General features: G+C 44.7%; 2 protein-coding genes across 8 annotated transcripts in view; both read left to right on the top strand.

Moving 5' to 3' along the window:
* Positions 1–1754: 1754 nt before the first annotated feature.
* PPP1R42 (protein phosphatase 1 regulatory subunit 42) lies at positions 1755–14043 on the top strand. 7 transcript variants are annotated; one of them, XM_061562585.1, is made up of 9 exons: positions 1756–1928; positions 2137–2336; positions 3905–4054; positions 5169–5335; positions 6041–6179; positions 8107–8223; positions 9189–9306; positions 10338–10478; positions 13162–14043. In XM_061562585.1, the coding sequence occupies exons 3-9, from the start codon at positions 3923–3925 to the stop codon at positions 13308–13310; spliced, it is 963 nt and encodes a 320-aa protein (XP_061418569.1). In that variant the 5' UTR covers positions 1756–1928; positions 2137–2336; positions 3905–3922; the 3' UTR covers positions 13311–14043. The 7 variants fall into 7 exon arrangements, with proteins under 7 accessions (XP_061418573.1, XP_061418569.1, XP_061418572.1 ...); XM_061562589.1 differs by lacking the exon at positions 2137–2336 and having other exon boundaries at positions 1755–1928; XM_061562588.1 differs by lacking the exon at positions 1756–1928 and having other exon boundaries at positions 1966–2341; positions 3912–4054.
* A 2145-nt stretch (positions 14044–16188) lies between these two features.
* Positions 16189–20125, top strand: part of LOC133349247 (double-stranded RNA-binding protein Staufen homolog 2-like) — a 37828-nt gene continuing 33891 nt past the window's right edge. The window contains 1 exon segment of the mRNA XM_061562582.1: positions 16189–16301. The gene's annotated coding sequence lies outside the window, so the exon portion shown is untranslated.

Below are 20125 nucleotides of genomic sequence, written 5' to 3'. Positions count from 1 at the left end.
CAGTCAGCACTCGGCGCTCTTGTGGTGGTGAACGATGAAGCAGAAAAAATTGCCTCTAATAATCATACCCTTAATAATAGGGGTTTTACCCTTTTTTCTGGCACCAAAACTGAAACCTTTTTTAACAAGGAATTATGTTTGCATTAGCCACAATACCTGCAGTCAGAATGAAAACAAAAACACACTCTGATAATGTATGCATTTTTATTTAAAGATTTCCTGACTGCAGGGATTCATATTCTTGGTTCTTTCGGTAAAGTCACGTAGAAGTGAAATAATAAAATAAAATATTTTTCTATTTTTATTATAATAAAGTAATACAAAATATATTTTTTTATTTTTATTATAATCAAATAAGAAAAATATCTTTATTATTTTATTATTTCCCTTCAACGTGACTTTACCGAAAGAACCAAGAATATATAATGTATGCATTGTCCTTGAAATTGATTGGTCCACACCATGATGTAAATAATACTCTTCCCCCCACATACAAATATAAACCCTTTTTTCACACATTCCATCAGCCACACGGGCCTTCTGGGAGTGCATCATTTCATCATTGTTTTTATTTACATAGCATAGCAATTCTTTTTTATAGCAATATTAGGGGGAATGTGTTCCCCCAAATATATATTAGAATTACGACCTTGCCTTATACATCTCAAAGGTCTGAATTAGTTTGTAATAAGGTAGGCACTGATGATAGGGGGTTGACAGCTGTGGATTTAACCTCAGGACACTTGGGACCCGGCTTCCTCCCATCAAAGTTGCCACATCGGCCCTCTGACCTCTCGGGGTCAACCGGCCGTCTCAGTCGCCGCGAATATTTAGGCCGGTGACTTATTGGCACCGCCATCGTCACGGTGATTATATTCTTGGTTGTTTCGGTAAAGTCACGTAGAAGGGAAAAAATAAAATAATAAAAATAAAACAATTCTCACGACATATTCTTGGTTCTTTCGGTAAAGTCACGTAGAAGGGAAAAAATAAAATAATAAAAATAAAACAATTCTCACGACATATTCTTGGTTCTTTCGGTAAAGTCACGTAGAAGGGAAAAAATAAAATAATAAAAATAAAACAATTCTCACGACATATTCTTGATTCTTGCGGTAAAGTCACGTAGAAGAGAAATAAGAAAAAAATTCTCACGACGTTTCGATTGCAACACAAGCAATCATCATCAGGTTTTTTTATTTAAAATCTGCCACTTAAAAAAACAAATATTGCTATGGTTTTTACACCTGATGATGATTGCTTGTGTTGCAATCGAAACGTCGTGAGAATTTTATTTTATTATGTTTTATTTTTAGTATTTTATCATTTCCTTTCTACGTGACTTTACCGAAAGAACCAAGAATATGTTGTGAGAATTGTTTTATTTTTATTATTTTATTTTTTCCCTTCTACGTGACTTTACCGAAAGAACCAAGAATGTCGTGAGAATTGTTTTATATTTTTATTATTTTATTTTTTCCCTTCTACGTGACTTTACCGAAAGAACCAAGAATGTCGTGAGAATTGTTTTATATTTTTATTATTTTATTTTTTCCCTTCTACATGACTTTACCAAAAGAACCAAGAAAATGAATCCCTACAGTCACGAAAGCTTCAAATCGAAGGTTTACTTGTTGTTACGCTGTTTTTAAAACTGTTAATGCTAAAATAACGCGATTTAAAAGTCTCGTTTTGTTGCTGTTACACGGAGTCGCTGCGCGTCGGTTGCTATGGTGATGCCCCGCCCCCCTGCCGGAGTGTATCATTCCGCTGGCCGGTTCACTCATTTCGTTATTGTTAAAAAAAAAATCCGAATGACTACCAAATAGACGAGAGCCAAATAGTTTTTTTTGTATTAAAAAGGAATATAATTCTTACGAATAAAGCGGGCGGGGTTTTTGTTGTTCTTCTCGCAAGACGCTTCAAAGGTTGGAGCTATTTGCGCCGCGCGGATTGGTGCGGCCGCTTGAGAAGGCGGCGCAGTGGCCGCGTCTTCGCCGGTTCAAAGTCGCGGAGACGGCGGCGGCGGCTTCACAACTTCGTATAACAACCCGAATTTAAATTATATCGCGATAAACTACTTGCTTGTTTACACTGGATTGTTGTTGTTGTTGCTGCTACGTGGGGCTGTTCCAGCGGCTTGTGCGAGGCGATTGGGGCTGGACTTGCGAGTGATCTGGCAGCGTTTTCGTGGAGTTCTTCACTGGGCCCTCAGAGGCATGGGGATTCATCAGAGGAGGCATGGGGGCTCAAGTTGATGTTTTGGGGATCAAGACGAGATACGAGGAGGGGTAGACTCTCTTGCAAGTGCGACCTGGGTTAGCCGTGGACTCTGTGTAAGGTTCGGGGTTTTGTTTTTTGTGTGGACTTTGTCGCATCCACGAAATCCGCCCCTGAGTTCTTACAAAACCCTCTCACCACCCCGTCTCTAACCCTTACTTCGTAACTCTCTGACTCTATCTCTATCCCTGAACCTATTTATAAAACTGACCAACAGCCTTAGACCGGTATCTAAACATTTTCTCATCCCTTTGGTTATTTTGTTAAAGTGCTGGATTCGATTTGTTTCCGCCTGAGGACGACCGCTTTTGCTGTGATCGAAACGTCGTGCAGAGATTGTTTTTTTTGTTTTATTTTATTTTTCTACCGACGTGGCTTTACCGAAAGAACCAGAGAGTATGAATTACTTGCAGTCGCGAAAGCTTCAAATCAAGATTTTCTAATTCCATTACTCAAACCCTATCTTAACGCAAACTCCATAACTTTGACTCTGACACAAAGCTCCATAACTTTGACTTTGACCCAAAGCTCCATAACCTTGACTTTGACCCAAAACTCTATAACCTTGACTTTGACCCAAAACTCTATAACCTTGACTTTGGCCCAAAACTCCATAGCCTTGACTCTGACCCAAAGCTCCATAACCTTGACTCTGACCCAAAGCTCCATAACCTTGACTCTGACCCAAAACTCCATAACCTTGACTCTGACCCAAAGCTCCATAGCCTTGACTATGACCCAAAGCTCCATAACTTTGACTGTGACCCAAAGCTCCATAACTTTGACTGTGACCCAAAGCTCCATAACTTTTACTCTGATCCAAAGCTCCATAACTCCACTTTCGCAAACCCTAACCCTCTGTACATCTAACCGGACAACCTTAACTCTCCATCACCCTGACTTCTCCCTAACCTTGTCTCTAAACCCGTCTAAAACTGTTACCAACGCCATAACCCTAGCCCTGTTACTAATCCTGCGTCTAACCCAGCTCCTCTCCTTATTTATAAACTTTTCAATAACCTTGTCCAATCTTGTCTCAAACCCTGACCTTAACCCCGTCTTATCCTTGTATAAATCCTCGTCTACAACTCCCATTCATATTTGCCTAACACAATACACCCGTCTCGAAGTTAAACGTAATTACATTCTTATAATTTACGCTCATCCTTACCATTACTTTAACACTGTCTAAATGTATCCCTGAATCTCATTAAAGTCGACCATTACCACTTAACAGTGCCGTACCTCTCAATATAACATCGTTCAATGATTGTACTGTATAGTATATGATAATTATAACACCATAAACCCTAACCATCCCTATGCACAACATCTAATTCTAATTGCAATGCTTATCCGTAAACTCAGCTCTATCCCAAATTAAACCGTATTTACAATTTATCCCTAAACTTAACTCTTCTCCTTTCACCAACTCTAATTAGAGTCTGAACCCTAGACCGTTAATAGTTGTTTTGGTTGACCAGTTCTTGAGGTTGCACCTCTCCAGTGGGCACCTACATGATCCCCCGGCACTCAGCCCTTTAACATCTGCGTGCTTGCTCAGTGAGAGTGGTCGTCACGGTTGCTGGTGACACTTGTTCGATCACACTTCTCCCTTTGAAAGTGAGTAGGTTCCAGGACCATGGTGCGGTTGACAGCTGAGCTGATCGGCCGGAGCGAGCAACACGTGCGCAGGAGGCGGGGAGAGCCCCTGGGACTCTACCTGGGCAGACTGACGCACCTGCACCTGGGAGAGAAGGACATTGAGCATGTGGTGCTATGTCAGCAGTATTGCCACCACAGTACACGGCACCATCATCACTGTGCTGGTCTCAGAAAAAATATTACAAGTACTAAAAATTCCGCCAATATCAATAACATCACCACAGACATCACCACCAACGTGTTCGCAGTTGCAACTAAGTATGACTGCCAAAACCAGAAACGTAACGACCGACATCAACGTGAATACAATCATAATCACTATCACATAGTCATTATCACTCTATCTGTTGTCCCTGTTCGAATCCAGTGGCCGCCCTGATTATTACTGTGGGTGTAATAATCATAATGCAACAAACCCTTGCCCATCGCGGGGGTTACGTTCTTGAAAATAGCCGCAATTGGGAAATCCACGATCCGCAAACTCAAAGGCAAATGGGAAAACTTGAGTTTTGTTCCGGGTTTGTAATTTGACACCCCCTCCGTTTGTTTTATGTTACCCTACATTTTCTACAGTGTTAAATATAACTTGTACAGTAAATGTATAGAATGGGAAAAATAATTAAATAAAAATCCTGGGTGACTGAACCTCACTGCCTCCTTACTGGACACTGGGAACAACACGTGACCTGGTACACACACGATGGACTGCATCAGAGACAAATTTACCACATTTGAAAACATTACCTGCAAATTATTAAATTGGAATTTACAAAGCAATAATCGCCCCCTACTGGCACATGAATGCCCCAGGGTCACACTTGTAAATAAGACTATTCTGGTCTCTTGAGTTGTCACGTGGTTTAACAAAAATAAACTTGTACAATTGTAAGCTTTACTCACCAGTAACAGCAATCCCAACATTACCACCGACAAGACGACCATAATTACTGTAAGCATCAGTAATATAACTACAACCACCGACATCACTACCAACATAAATAAAACTGCCACCAACATCAGCAATATTACCAAGGATATCGTTAACAGTATCACTTAACTGTGTCTCTCACCATCACTACCAACTCCAGCAATATTACCACAGACATCACCATAGTCCAACTACCACAATTGGCACATCGACATCACTGCCATCCCAACAACATCACCACCATCTAACCCTATGTTAGCGCTGCTGGCTGAAGCATGTGACGTCCGTTCTCCAGGAGGACTTGTCGGCGTGCCGCAACCTTGCTGTTCTCTACCTCTATGACAACCGGCTGAGCCGCATGCCCAACCTGGCCTTTGCAAGTCACCTGACGCACCTGTACCTGCAAAACAATGCTCTGGAGCGCATGGAAGGCCTTACCGGCCTGCGACACCTCTCCAAACTGTATGCCGTCTGACGATAAACTTCTTACACCTCTGCATCACACTGTTCACAGAGTGTGTAGGCACAGTTAGTTATGTTCTAATCGTATTAATTATGTCCAGGCACAAACAGCCCTTTTATCTATCCACTACCTGATGAGGGCTTCCCGACGTCGTAGATGTGGGAGCACATAAGTATAGTAGAACAATTAATTTATCTTTACTGTTCTCTGCTAGTAAACCTGCAGCCTATAATAATAACCTTTTCTTCATGGCTGTTTCCGATCCAAGCATTATCCAGGCCTAACTTTGCTTGGTTCCTAAGAACTGACAAGATTGGCTGCATTTCAGGTGACCTGGTCATCGCCACAACACAAATCTTTTTGGAATTAAAGAAGCCATTAAAAACAACCTTTCCAAGCTATACTTCTATAGGTCACAACACTGGACCAGTTATCCATTTACTATAAAAGTCGTCATTAACTTTCTCAGAAGCACACGAAGACTCATGAGGATCTTGTTTGAAATGTTTGATGAATTGTATGTTGAGCATTTTTAAATTGGACACGAAACCAGAGTACTCGGAGAAGAGTTGCACATGGGAGGGTATAAAATAAAACTCTAATCCAGTAACATTTTAATGCTTGATAAATTAAAATTATATCCGTAATGCTGTGTCCACGCTGCCACGGAGCCACTTTCAGTTTGATCCTGGCATGGACCACAGGTACCTTGGAGGCAATGCCATCTCCGTGGTGGAGGGTGTGGAGATGTTGAGCGAGCTCACAGAGCTACATGTGGAGAACCAGCACCTGCCACCTGGGGAGAAGCTTCTGTTTGATCCTCGCTGCCTGTCGACCTTGGCTGTGAGTGTCGCATTGTCAAGCCCACAGTGCCACCCAGCGTTTGTGCTCTACCAAAGCTTCAAGGGCCCCTATCGTGCAGTTGGGCGCAGGGTTGGGCTCAAGGGCCTATGCACCCACACGATCATGCCCTGGCAGCTGGAACTCCGGAACTGAGCCACCAAGCTCCCTGCTCAATCCGAATCGCACGCATTTGCCCAGGCCGGCTGAAGAGCCAGTCGTGCTGTCACGGAGTCGACATGGAAATAAACATGCGCATCATGATGACACATCAACTTAACACCAATGTTCGTGTTCAAAGTATGTGATGCAAAATGTAGTATAGTAATCCAACTTCAGCTGTGCCCACGTTAAACTTAATTAAAAAACATGCATTTGTGACGAGCACATGCCGGTCTCCATCCCTCCGCCAATAACTGTGACGATGCATTTTTTTATCAATAAAGATTGATAAACAAATGTATTATTTTATATATTATGGAAATAAGCAAATTATATGATTCTACGATTAGGCTAACAAAGTAAACAAAACTACATACAAGACAGAAAAACAATGCAAGATGGTAAAAACAAGGTGATTTTTTAAAATATTTTAATCACATCGTGACTTTGAACCACAATTCTGCAAATTGGCAAGGGGACAAGTCGTTCCACCTGTATGGGCCATGGTGGGTAAGGGGGAGGTGGGATAACGTAGCGGGACAGGCTGAGCCCTTGGAGACTCATAACTCAATGAGCGCGTGGGGATTCGGCCATTCCTGGGCCATTCCTGGACCGGTAGAGCCCGGTTCCCAGTGGTAGTAGAAATGAAGAATCATTGACGGCAGCTCATAGTGCCAGATTTTAGCAGGCTAAAATGTTGTCTAAGGTTTTGCAGTCTCTGGTGATACATGCAGTTAGATAAATTGATGGCTGGAACGTGAAGGCAACATGTGATAATGCGCTAGAGTGCTGGGCACCCACCTGACGAGTCTTTTTTTTATGGAAAGCTGTGTGTCAGGTGGAAAAAGCACTGCTGTCACATTCACCTGAATGCATCACCTGAGACCGGAATATTCGAAGCAGAATACGTAGCTCTCAAACGGAAGCACCGAATCACTATGTCTGCCACTGCTGACGTATTTCCATCATTGCCAATTTTTTGCTTCACGCCATCCCTAGAAAAAAGTTATGGGAAAATATTTTTGGGAATTAAATAGACGCTGCTTCAGCAATCTTATGCAGGTAGAACGTATTTTATATCCGATATTTTGTCTTGATTTGCACACATTTTGTTGAAAGCAGTTTGGCTCTTTTGTGAATAGCATAATGTTCCATCAGCCCATGTTGTGATGTGTGGAACGTGATAGAGTAGGGGGAGCAGCGTGGTATAATGGTTGATTCATGGCTATGAAACCATGAACCTGAGTTCAAGTTCTGGCCACGGCTAACATCAGTTGAAAGTGAGTCAAACCTGGGCTGATCAGCATGGTAAAGTATGGTTAAACAACCCTCATGATCGATACAGTGTGGGGGAGGCTACCATCCAGCAGTGGATTGACATAGGGCTGTGAGAGTGGGAGAGTGCAATTAAAAGAAGAGACAATTGACCACCTACTTACACCCCCTCTCTCCCTCACTTCACACCCAGTCCCATGCCATATCTGTAATTATGGAAAAGGAGAAATCTGACTTGTCTGAAACAGACAATGGGACAAGATAGCAAACGTAGAATGTACACCTTGACAAGATCTGTTTTATATATGTTTAGCATGATTGTTGAAATAAATATATAGTATCAAATACAAAAAAATAAGTGGGAGTTTCTGTGGGCAATGGTCAACGTGCTGGTAATTGTTGCAGGTACCCCTGTCACACTCGAAGCCTATTCTGGCTTTTGTCACAATTGCCATAATTGCCACTATCTCGGTTCCCTTGCCCCACATTACAGGGCAGCCTGTGTGTCCTCAACGTGAGCGGCAATGGCCTGGAGGAGCTGCAGGAGCTGACCTGCTTGAGTCACATGATGCAGTTCATGGCCTGTGAAAACCAGCTCACTGACCTGCAGGTAAATCATAATAAAAATGATAACACACAGAGCATTTGTCAGACATAAATGACCATGACTGAGGCATGGAGCCAAGCTCCAGTAATGCCCCTGCAGCTCAATGTGTAATGTAGTTATGATACTGCTGCGTTTATTTTTGTGTTTGTGTTGTATAGCTTCTGATATGTTTTCGGAATGTACGTTGTGGGAGCTTAAATTCAGTTCCTGAAGAATCGTCATGCACGTGGAGTGAAATATTGGACATAATGTCAAACAGCATGAGGTACAACCCGAAAAGACATCGGAGATCTATCGTCGTGATCGTTCACGTATTACCCAAGAAACCTCGCTGACGCTTCAGGGCTTATTTTCATGTTTAGTGGCCAATTGGTTTCTGAGTATTTGTTTACATGTGAGAGGCAACCAGAGTGTGCAGAGAAGACTAAATTAAATACTGCTTTACTGCTGCACAGATATTTCCCCTATGATCCATTGGAGTGATCAACTAATGTTATTTAGTGCATGTTCTTTCACTAAATTATTGCAGTTGTTAATCACTAGCCTTTCACAGCAAAAATATCAACTCATTTAATGCAACCATTTTGACCAAAATCTTTGAGTTGAGATACTTTTATTCATTTGTTATAAAGTTTCAATACTACTTTACATTCGTGATTTAGTCACATTAGTTTTACATATTAAAAAGTAGAGCCATTCATCATATTCATGATTAACATTGTCTTATCACAGATTGTTTTTAATGCATAATAGGCGAACGTTCCAGGCAATGCCCTTTCCTCATAGTTGATGGCCAATGCTTTAAATATTAGATTAAAAAAATTCAGTTATAAGGCCGTTTTAATGAGAAAAGTGTTCAATTTGTTTTATTTTACTTGTGTTCCACTGGCAACGGAATCTCATAATTTTATTTTTTATCTTGAAATGTGCGTAATTCAAAGTGAGTATTTTCTGTGAATCTGTGGCAGGATCTGGCAGACGTACTGACTTGCTGGCCCAAGCTTTGGAGGCTGGAGTTATCGGGGAACCCCTTCTGCCAGAAGCCCAAGTACAGGGATCGTGTCATAATGATGAGTGCTTCCCTGGGTGAGCTGCAATTACTTGGAAAGGGGAAGCTTTCATATCAACACACCATCCTCAACATATAGAAATAATGAAATGATACGAAGCAGATTTTTTTTTTTAAACACTGAGCCGTAGCAATTTTATGAATGTTTGTCCATGATTAGAATTTTTTTTAAACTCACCACATTGTAATTGAAAAATGTGTATTGTAAGATGATGTTAATCATGAAAGTGGTGATATTTGTACGTGTACACCACTGCCAATGCAGTCCTTACATGTTTTATTTGTCCACAATGATATGTTGGAAGTGTTTGTATACACGATAAATCCCATTGATGATTCATGTGTAGTGGGTTTAAGGAGACTTGGACGATGTAGATGGAGGCACACTTATTTATTAAACGTTCCACTATATACAGGCCAAGGTATACGACACTCGAAGGGGTATCGGCCCCTTCACCCGCCTAACAGGGAGATCCCACAATCTCTGTCCCGGCTAGCCTACTCCCAGGTCCTCCACTACAGAGCTAGGGGAGGCTAGCTGACCCAGCTCTGGTCAAGCTGGGATTACGGCACCCTGAGTCCCCAGACCGGCTCTTATAAGAACATCGGTTCTGGGCTCTCGGGGCCACGCCACTGGCTTTCCCTGGTCGGTGATCCAGGGGAGTCCCAGGGCCTATCTAGCCGGTCTTCTTTCTTCGCTGGTTTAAGCTAAACACTGAACCCCGAGCCTTATATAGTAACTCCCCCACCGAGGGGTGGGGCCGTGGGGGATCCCAGCGCCGTTTTAGCACCCCAGACTAAACGGTGCGGACGTGGATGTAAGCATCCTTCGGCGTGCGGCCATAACCACCCCTGGTGTGTTTGTTCGCCCTTCCGTAACACCTCTACACATGCACTGAACTGTCGTTTTAACATTTTAAACATAAGATGCATTTGCATGTATTGGTGGCCGCACAGATTTCCCTTGCCTCACCTCTATGGACATTTGCAACATGGTCTCCTGAAAACCATGATGCGGCACCGTTTGTGTTGATGATGTGTTTCCCAGACATCCTGGATGGAAAGGAGATCAAAGAGAGTGCTCGCCAATTCCTCCTCAATTGGAAGGCTTCGCGGGAGGCGAAGAGGAAAGCTCATGAACAAATGTCGACATTTGGAGAAACCAGTGAAGATCTGGTTGTGCAAACAGGTGAAGCTGTGCATTGCATATCAGCAAAGCTTTATTGCTCGGGAGATAGTTTAGGAGTATAGCAAACCCTTAATATTCGCGGGTTTCATAATATAGGGTTTGCGTATTTGTTGTAGCGCTATTTGAAATTCGCGCAGTTTTTTAAATATTGGCGGCTGTAGCACGCTACTACCCGACTAGAAGTACTGGACTGAAGTGAGGCATGGGAGCTGCGTTGTCCATGGAAAGTGCCCACAGAAAGTGCCCACGTCTGCCGCACTGTTTACAAGCGAAGTGCTTTGCTTTATCATTTTTTGGAATGATGTACTGCGTTATTGATAACCATGGCCCCTGAGCGAAGAGGAAGGGACATCTTTAAAGGTAAGTTTAAGTAATATCGTATAATATTCATGTGTTCATTGCTATTTGCACTTTTAAATGTTTATGTTCCTTATTAAAGGTAAGTTAACACAATACAATATATTTACAGTATTTGTTAATATATACCTTCATTTTATGAATTTGTATGTATATATGTTGAACTTTTTTCGCACCATACGTAGCCAACTGTGTTAATCGGAGGAGCGTGAAACTAATATGCTTATGCCTCCCAACACTATATTTATCATAAGTTTTAAGTATTCATATTCGCGGAATAGATTTTTGCGCTGTTCTCCAGGACCGTACCCCCGTGAATATTAAGGGTTTACTGTACTTCTGTTTTGGCAATTTAGTTGTAAAAGTTAAAATCAATCTCAGATGAGACTGTGGAAGTCGACAGTGAGGTTGGATTCACAGTGATAATGGTGATGTTGAGCTGGGCTACATCATTATACAAATTAATGATGCTCGAAATTACAACTGGAGATGATTGTGCCAAGAGGGAGGAAATATATTTATAACAGCTGGTGGCTGAGGATACTATCAGCTGTGTGGTACACCATAGCTCAGGAATTTCTGAGAGGAAGACTGGTCATTGTATGCAAACATAGGAGGAGCTGTATCAGAGATAAGAGTGGGATCACGAGAGAACTTTGCCGAAGATGCCTTCATAATTATGGAGACACTTCAGGAGAATGGAGTAGTCTATGGTTTCAAAAGCATTGAAAACGTCTATGAGAACTATGAGTTAGAACGGCCCACATTCTGAAGAGATAAGAATGTCACTACCCACACATGGAAGAGTGGTCTTAGTAGATTTGCCTTGGCAGAAACCAGATTGCACTGGCATGTGGAGACCATAGAGGGAAAAGTGCAAGACTGCTGCAGTACACCTGTCTTGGCAAAATAGTAATACCAATTACCATTAAAACCCTAGAAATATATAGTGTGTTCGTTTCTCAGTCCGCTTGTCCAGGTGAGGGTCGCGGCAGTAGGCTGTTGAGTAGGGCGGTCCAGACTCCCCTTTCCCTGTACAGTATTTCCCTGAAATATATACTGGATTTCAAAAGAGACCAATATGCCATATTCTGAGTTCGTTATTGTTCAAGGTAATGGTTATGCATATTATAGTCCAGCATTTCTCAATCTGGGTCATGATCAACTGCAGGGTATCTTTGTCGTTTGAGAAGGGTTGTTACTCAGTCAAATAAAAAAAAGTGAAGGCATCTGTTTAATAAGGGGCCATCAATTTGGTACATACGCATGGGGGGGGGGGGGGGTTAACCAAAATGCGTACGCTTGCGTATGGGGGGTCTACTGACAATGTATGCATAGGAAACAGAGGGGGGAAGGGGTGAAGCCTCGATAATTTATCTACATTGGCCTTCACATGAGTTAGATAGTCCGGCGGTGGACTATCTCTTTGCTTAAACACATTAATATTATTAATCCTTGATCGTTTCTGCATGGATTAAATATCGGCCATTCTATAGGATTCGGAGGGGGGGGGGGGTGCGTCAAGCGTACATACGCAGGTGTGGGAGGGGTGTAAAAAGTACGCGTACGTACAGAGGGGGGGGGGGGGGTCAAGTTCTGACAGATTGTTGAGTACGTACTAAATGGATGGCCCCTAAGTGACAAGAAAAACGTTTATTGAGTCCATCAGCTGTCTGAATAATTAATGCTCAGACATCTTGTGTCCCAATGCTACAAGCATAGTCAGTTAACAATGCAACACCACCCATGCTCTGCAACTCGCTGGCATGGAGGATCGCTGAGTATAAAATAGGCTCTCAAATTGAAAACGGGTTTTCTTTATTTTTTATAACAATTACATTGCAGTTATATTCTCGGTATCATAATATGAAGAAAATTCCACATTACTCTTGCAGCTAGCATTGTGCCAACTTGTATCAAGAGGATGGCATTCAGAACAGCTTTAGAAGTGGCACACTTTTGATACACCTTGCAAAGACTGTTGCATATCGAACTGAAAATGTTAGTGTTTAAGTGGAAATAAGCCAAATCAAGTGAAAAAACTAATTTAATCTGATGAGTCTTTGCAGAGTTTTTTTTGTGACTGGGCTGAGACCATCTCTTGGCGACACTTGAAAAGCCAGTTTATTCATCGGTGGCTGAAATCCAGATTCAGCGGTTCCAGCTCAGTGCTCTTGAAATGATATTAGCATGCTGAGCTACCAGGCCACCTGCAAATTTTTTTTTTTAAGTTAAAGAATTCAACACTCATTTTTGTAGGAGAGGGGCCCCATCTGGTATGTGCGTGAGATGAGATGATCAGCATGTCTCAACGTTTCCCTTCCAGCAGGAGACACAGAAGCCAGGCGGCGCAGCATGCTGCTAGACCTACCACAGCACTACATCTGCCCACCGCTAGCCGGGAGCGTCGTCCGTCCACGTCGGGTCACGGCCCCACCACGCAGCTACAGCCTGCCAGCCATAGGCAACAACTAAACATTTAGTGTGTCAGCCATCAGCAGCAACTAAACACACAGCCTCTCAAGTCTTCAAGCAACTGGCTGCTGACCATTATCAAAAACTAAACACATTCTTTGCCAACAACTTAACACAGCGTGTCAGCCATTAGCAACAACAAATCACACACAGCATGTCATCCAGCATGTCAGCCAATAACTAAACAGTCTGTTGTCCATAAGCAACAACGAAACTCAGTATTTAAGTTTTCAGCAACAGCAAAATACACACACATACACCAGCAACAACACATGGCCTGGCAGCCATCAGAAGCATTTACGCACACGCACTCTGATATCGGAGGCAGTGTATTGGTGTAATGACCAAGGCTTTAAGGATTAAAGTTTCAAACTGCTGACTTAGAAAGTTTACTGGAAGTGCTGTGATATGTGTGAGTAGTGCATAGACACAATTTACTCTTATCGTTTTTGCAACTCTAGCCTGGAATGAGAAACATAAGGTGCACATTTTGCATTCACATTTTGACGAATCGGATGACACATCTTAATGAGTTTCTTAATTGTTTGCAATGTCAACATTGGTGTGATTTTTTTCAATACATTAGCGATGAGATTTGTGGGCAATACATGAAACTGGCCAAAGATCTCCAGGGTTAAATACGATCATTTGAATTCAGATCAAGCATGATGTGTATAAGCCATTCACTAACATTGAAAGCATCCATTAAATAAGTCTTAACATGTCTCATTAATTATGTGCTTGACCTTGATATGTTGAAAGGGCTGCCTGTAAATCGACATTGGCGCTGTGGTGGAGTGATGCTAACTCCCTCACCTGGTATGAAGGAGGTTGTGGGTTCGATCTCGACACTGACGCCTGTACATTTGGAGTTTGCATGTTCATCCCGTGGTCGTGTGGATTTCCCTCCGGGTACTCAGGTTTTTCCCTCCACATTCAGAATAATGCGTTCAGAGTATTTGGCTGCTATAAATGTCCACATTATAAGCCACTTTGAGCTTTCATTTGTGGCCAGTTCACTTCTGAAACGCATTCCTGTGGAGGGAGCTGGTAGTAACGTTGGGTTGCTCGGTCAATGGCCAGGGTCAATGGCGGCGTGGTGTATTCCGCAAATATGCCCGACTGTGAGGGTGGGCACAAGCTGGTGTGAGTAGGTTAAACGTTGAGTTTTATAAGGGCACCACTGGGTGACCAGCCCCTCCCCACCCAGCCCCACCCCTCCCACCCAGCCCCACCCTCCCCACCCACCCAGCCCCACCCAGCCCCTCCCCACCCTCACCTCTCCACCCAGCCCCACCCCTCCCATTTTTGGATGCACGACGGACGGACGGACACAATAATCCCCTGTGGGCTGGTGTAACCAGGAGGTTCCTACCAGTCAAAGAGCTATATAGCTCAGTAGGCCTTGCCTAGTAAAATAAAAAAGTCAATAAGGCCGATGCACAATTTACCTTGTTTGCCGTCGGCCTTTATTTAAAGTCTGACACTACTGTCCCAGCATGGATGTGATAGTAAAACAGCCTTAGTTTGAACTAATAACTCCAAACTCGAAACCTTACCTCGAAATCCTGATCTCGAGCCAAAAACGCCCAACCCTGAGTACTAGCCCTCAGTCCTAATCCTAAATGTAAACGACAGAAGTGACATAATTTCATATTTCATTAACCCTATCAGGTAAATGAGACCCAAAGAAGGCATGCTTTTGGATGGAAATCTATATTAATACAAACAAAAATTCGGGGACAATTTACTCTCTTATTTAAAGCAAATAACACGTTTTACCTGTGGCACACTACAAAAAGGGAGTAGAGTCAAGGATATGTAATAAGAAAACGTATTTGGAAAGGAATGCCAGGATAGAACTCTTTCAAGACACACCAATAGTGTACTGCTCAAGACGTGCAGCAGCAAAAAAAAGGGGACCACCGTGCATAAAGGAGAGGTGGAGGAGAAGGAATGACCAGGCCAAGATATCAGGGATGATGAATGAAAGGGGGGAGAGAACAGAGAGAGAAAATGAGCACTCAAAAGTGATCTGCATTGAGCGTCGTCTGTTTTGACAGGGGGCGGGCAGAAGGGAGGGATTAAAAGTGGGTGTGGCCACACAAGTCACGTGGTTTACGAGAGGCTTGAGCTTAATTTAAATGCTTAAATATAGATGAGTGGGGGTCTTATTAAAGGTAGATCTGGTTGACAAAAAAAACCAGTACAGCAAATGGAATGCAGAGTTTAAAAGATCCTGCCAAATCAAGAAAAAAAGTGAAATACAACTTAGTAATTGTATAAAGTGGGATTTAGATTTGATGTATTTTCAACCGAGGGCTTTAGTTGTGTCTGTGCAGCCTTGAAACACTGTACCACAAACACGACGCTGCATGTCATGTGCAGCACTTTATAGAGTGTTTGCACACAAAAATCTCGGCAATGCACGTGCACTTTTGATATTTTGTAAAAGCTCATCGAGTTTGTATAATAAATGTTTGCTCATAATGTTCCAGCTACAAGTCCCACTTACATATAGCATGTTAAGCTTCACACTCGTAATGCCATGTATTCGGGAATACCTTGCACTTTGCAATAAACACAAACTCAACCAAGTCTATTGTAATGCAAACTTCTGTAGTGATGGCACTAATACTTTAGCACAGAGTTAAGCGGCTCATACCATTACCGCACGGGGTGGGTGGGGGGGTTATTATACAGCATGCAGCAGCGTAGTCAGATTCTTACACTTTAAATCACACTACCACTCCGACATCACTTACAACACTGGATATAATTAATATAACCATCGCTCTGACCGCGTAAGAAAATGTAAGCGTTGACGGGCTAGCAATGTGAGTTTATTGGTTGGCCCAAGACGCCCCCATGGGTGAGTGGTACACGCCGGGCCCGCACTTCTCTTTAGTGTTTGCCATTGTGCGTCGCGTTCCGCGCTCAGTTCACGCAGCTTGACGCCGCTTTACTGGCGCTTCGCGACCACGACGAGTGGTGAGTATGCACCTCGGCGTCGGGGCAGTGCCCCGCTCAATTTGGGACGCGTGGCTGCTTTGCGTTTCGCTGCAATCTGCACGCTTTCCCAGAATTTAAAGAGACAAAAAACGGCGAGGACGGCAAATGGCCGACACCCCCCCCCTCAACCCCTGCGTCGCCTGACGGCGCTGCCGGATTTCCCTCGCTCACCCCAGCGGCCGCTCAGGCTGCGCCGCCTGACTAGGCCCGAGCCGGTTCGGGGGCGCCCTGGGGGTGAGGTGGGGGCAGGGTGAGGTAGGGGGGAGGTGAGGGGCGGGAGTGGGGGGGTTGGCGGGGGGGGTGAGTGGTGGGACAAACAGGGAGCTTGCGTTTAAGTAGTTAGGGTATGAGGATGTATGGAGATGTGGATTTGGGGGGTCTGGGAGGGAGCAGGGGGTTGATTGAGCACTTCATGTGTGGGGGGTGTTGTCTGGGTGAGGATGTGTGAGATGAGTTGTGGTGAGGATGTCTTTGATGGGTTGTCAGGGTGAGGATGTCTTTGATGGGTTGTCTGGGTGAGGATGTGTGAGATGGGTTGTCAGGGTGAGGATGTCTTGAGATGGGTTCTGGTGAGGATGTCTTAGTTGGGTTGTCTGGGTGAGGATGTCTGAGATGGGTTGTCAGGGTGAGGATGTGTGAGTTGGGTTGTCTGGGTGAGGATGTCTGAGATGGGTTGTCAGGGTGAGGATGTGTGAGTTGGGTTGTCTGGGTGAGGATGTCTGAGATGGGTTGTCAGGGTGAGGATGTCTGAGATGGGTTGTCAGGGTGAGGATGTGTGAGTTGGGTTGTCTGGGTGAGGATGTCTGAGATGGGTTGTCAGGGTGAGGATGTCTTGAGATGGGTTCTGGTGAGGATGTCTGAGATGGGTTGTCTGGGTGAGGATGTCTTGAGTTGGGTTGTCTGGGTGAGGATGTCTTGAGATGGGTTCTGGTAAGGATGTCTGAGATGGGTTGTCAGGGTGAGGATGTGTGAGATGGGTTGTTAGGGTGAGGATGTGTGAGATGGGTTGTCTGGGTGAGGATGTGTGAGATGGGTTGTCAGGGTGAGGATGTGTGAGATGGGTTGTCTGGGTGAGGATGTGTGAGATGGGTTGTCTGGGTGAGGATGCCTGAGATGGGTTGTCTGGGTGAGGATGTCTGAGATGGGTTGTCAGGGTGAGGATGTCTGAGATGGGTTGTCTGGGTGAGGATGTCTGAGATGGGTTGTCAGGGTGAGGATGTGTGAGATGGGTTGTCAGGGTGAGGATGTCTTAGTTGGGTTGTCTGGGTGAGAATGTGTGAGATGGGTTGTCTGGGTGAGGATGTGTGAGATGGGTTGTCTGGGTGAGGATGTCTGAGATGGGTTGTCAGGGTGAGAATGTGTGAGATGGGTTGTCTGTGTGAGGATGTCTGAGATGGGTTGTCAGGGTGAGGATGTCTGAGATGGGTTGTCAGGGTGAGAATGTGTGAGATGGGTTGTCTGTGTGAGGATGTCTGAGATGGGATGTCTGGGTGAGGATGTCTGAGATGGGTTGTCTGGGTGAGGATGTGTGAGATAGGTTGTCAGGGTGAGGATGTCTGAGATGGGTTGTCTGTGTGAGGATGTGTGAGATGGGTTGTCTGGGTGAGGATGTGTGAGATTGGGTTGTCTGGGTGAGGATGTCTTAGTTGGGTTGTCTGGGTGAGGATGTGTGAGATGGGTTGTCAGGGTGAGGATGTGTGAGATGGGTTGTCTGGGTGAGGATGTCTTAGTTGGGTTGTCTGGGTGAGGATGTGTGATATGGGTTGTCTGGGTGAGAATGTGTGAGATGGGTTGTCTGGGTGAGGATGTCTTAGTTGGGTTGTCTGGGTGAGGATGTGTGAGATGGGTTGTCAGGGTGAGGATGTGTGAGATGGGTTGTCTGGGTGAGGATGTCTTTGATGGGTTGTCTGGGTGAGGATGTGTGAGATGGGTTGTCTGGGTGAGAATGTGTGAGATGGGTTGTCTGGGTGAGGATGTCTTAGTTGGGTTGTCTGGGTGAGGATGTGTGAGATGGGTTGTCAGGGTGAGGATGTGTGAGATGGGTTGTCTGGGTGAGGATGTGTGAGATGGGTTGTCAGGGTGAGGATGTCTTAGTTGGGTTGTCAGGGTGAGGATGTCTGAGATGGGTTGTCTGGGTGAGGATGTCTGAGATGGGTTGTCAGGGTGAGGATGTGTGAGATGGGTTGTCAGGGTGAGAATGTGTGAGATGGGTTGTCTGTGTGAGGATGTCTGAGATGGGTTGTCAGGGTGAGGATGTGTGAGATGGGATGTCTGGGTGAGGATGTCTGAGATGGGTTGTCTGGGTGAGGATGTGTGAGATGGGTTGTCAGGGTGAGGATGTCTGAGATGGGTTGTCTGTGTGAGGATGTGTGAGATGGGTTGTCTGGGTGAGGATGTGTGAGTTGGGTTGTCTGGGTGAGGATGTGTGAGATGGGTTGTCTGGGTGAGAATGTGTGAGATGGGTTGTCTGGGTGAGGATGTCTTAGTTGGGTTGTCTGGGTGAGGATGTGTGAGATGGGTTGTCAGGGTGAGGATGTGTGAGATGGGTTGTCTGGGTGAGGATGTGTGAGATGGGTTGTCTGGGTGAGGATGTCTGAGATGGGTTGTCTGGGTGAGGATGTCTGAGATGGGTTGTCTGGGTGAGGATGTGTGAGATGGGTTGTCAGGGTGAGGATGTGTGAGATGGGTTGTCAGGGTGAGGATGTGTGAGATGGGTTGTCTGGGTGAGGATGTGTGAGTTGGGTTGTCTGGGTGAGGATGTGTGAGTTGGGTTGTCAGGGTGAGGATGTGTGAGATGGGTTGTCTGGGTGAGGATGTGTGAGTTGGGTTGTCTGGGTGAGGATGTGTGAGTTGGGTTGTCAGGGTGAGGATGTGTGAGATGGGTTGTCAGGGTGAGGATGTGTGAGATGGGTTGTCAGGGTGAGGATGTGTGAGATGGGTTGTCAGGGTGAGGATGTGTGAGTTGGGTTGTCTGGATGAGGATGTCTGAGATGGGTTGTCTGGGTGAGGATGTCTTTGATGGGTTCTGGTGAGGATGTCTGAGATGGGTTGTCTGGGTGAGGATGTCTGACATGGGTTGTCAGGGTGAGGATGTGTGAGATGGGTTGTCTGGGTGAGGATGTGTGAGATGGGTTGTCAGGGTGAGGATGTGTGAGATGGGTTGTCTGGGTGAGGATGTCTTAGTTGGGTTCTCTGGGTGAGGATGTCTCTGTCATTGCTCTGGGTGAGGTGTGGACAGAGAAGGGGTCTTGAGTGAGGGGTTCACGGGGGGGGGGGGGGGTCTGTGTGACATGCTGGGTTAATGAAGAGCGTCTGAGGGATTCCTGAAAGGTTCTTGGCATCGAGGTCGCTGAAAGAACGATTAAAAGTGGTTAGGTAAGGGATCTGCTGCTCATGGTTTGTACTGGGAGGTGGAGGAGAAAGGATTTGGCGGGGAGGTTAGTCTGATGGGTGTGTAAATGGGGTGTCTTCAAGAAGATGGGGGTAGGAGAGGAGGGTCTGGCATTAGATGAGGCCAAGTAGGACATTGCAGTGATATGGTTTAGTAATCTCGAGGGCTCTGGCAGGGATATTGTGGGTGATGGAGTTGTTGGGGTGGTTGATGTTCGGAGTTGGATCTGTCTGTGAAGTCTGATGGAATGAAGCTGCAATTTGGAGTGGAAATTGGCAGAATCTTTCTAACATGTAATTCAAATGTGTAATTTAAAGACATTTGTAATTGCAATCTAATTAACGCACCACAAAGTAATTGGTAATATGTGTCTACATTACATTACTCCAATTGTTGGTAATATGAATGTATT

Source organism: Lethenteron reissneri, chromosome 29 (assembly GCF_015708825.2).
Source record: "Lethenteron reissneri isolate LAM-NWPU_2019-01 chromosome 29, ASM1570882v1, whole genome shotgun sequence".
NCBI lineage: Eukaryota > Metazoa > Chordata > Hyperoartia > Petromyzontiformes > Petromyzontidae > Lethenteron > Lethenteron reissneri.
Note: the sequence above shows the minus strand (reverse complement) of the source record. Positions and strands in the feature narration are given on the sequence as shown.

Excerpts from the sequence above, each read along its gene's own strand:
- PPP1R42 (XM_061562589.1), top strand. The coding sequence starts at position 3,923 with ATGGTGCGGTTGACAGCTGAGCTGATCGGCCGGAGCGAGCAACACGTG. Across the intron at positions 5,336-6,040 it reads CTGCGACACCTCTCCAAACT|GTACCTTGGAGGCAATGCCA; the intron begins GTATGCCGTCTG and ends CATGGACCACAG. Across the intron at positions 8,224-9,188 it reads ACCAGCTCACTGACCTGCAG|GATCTGGCAGACGTACTGAC; the intron begins GTAAATCATAAT and ends AATCTGTGGCAG.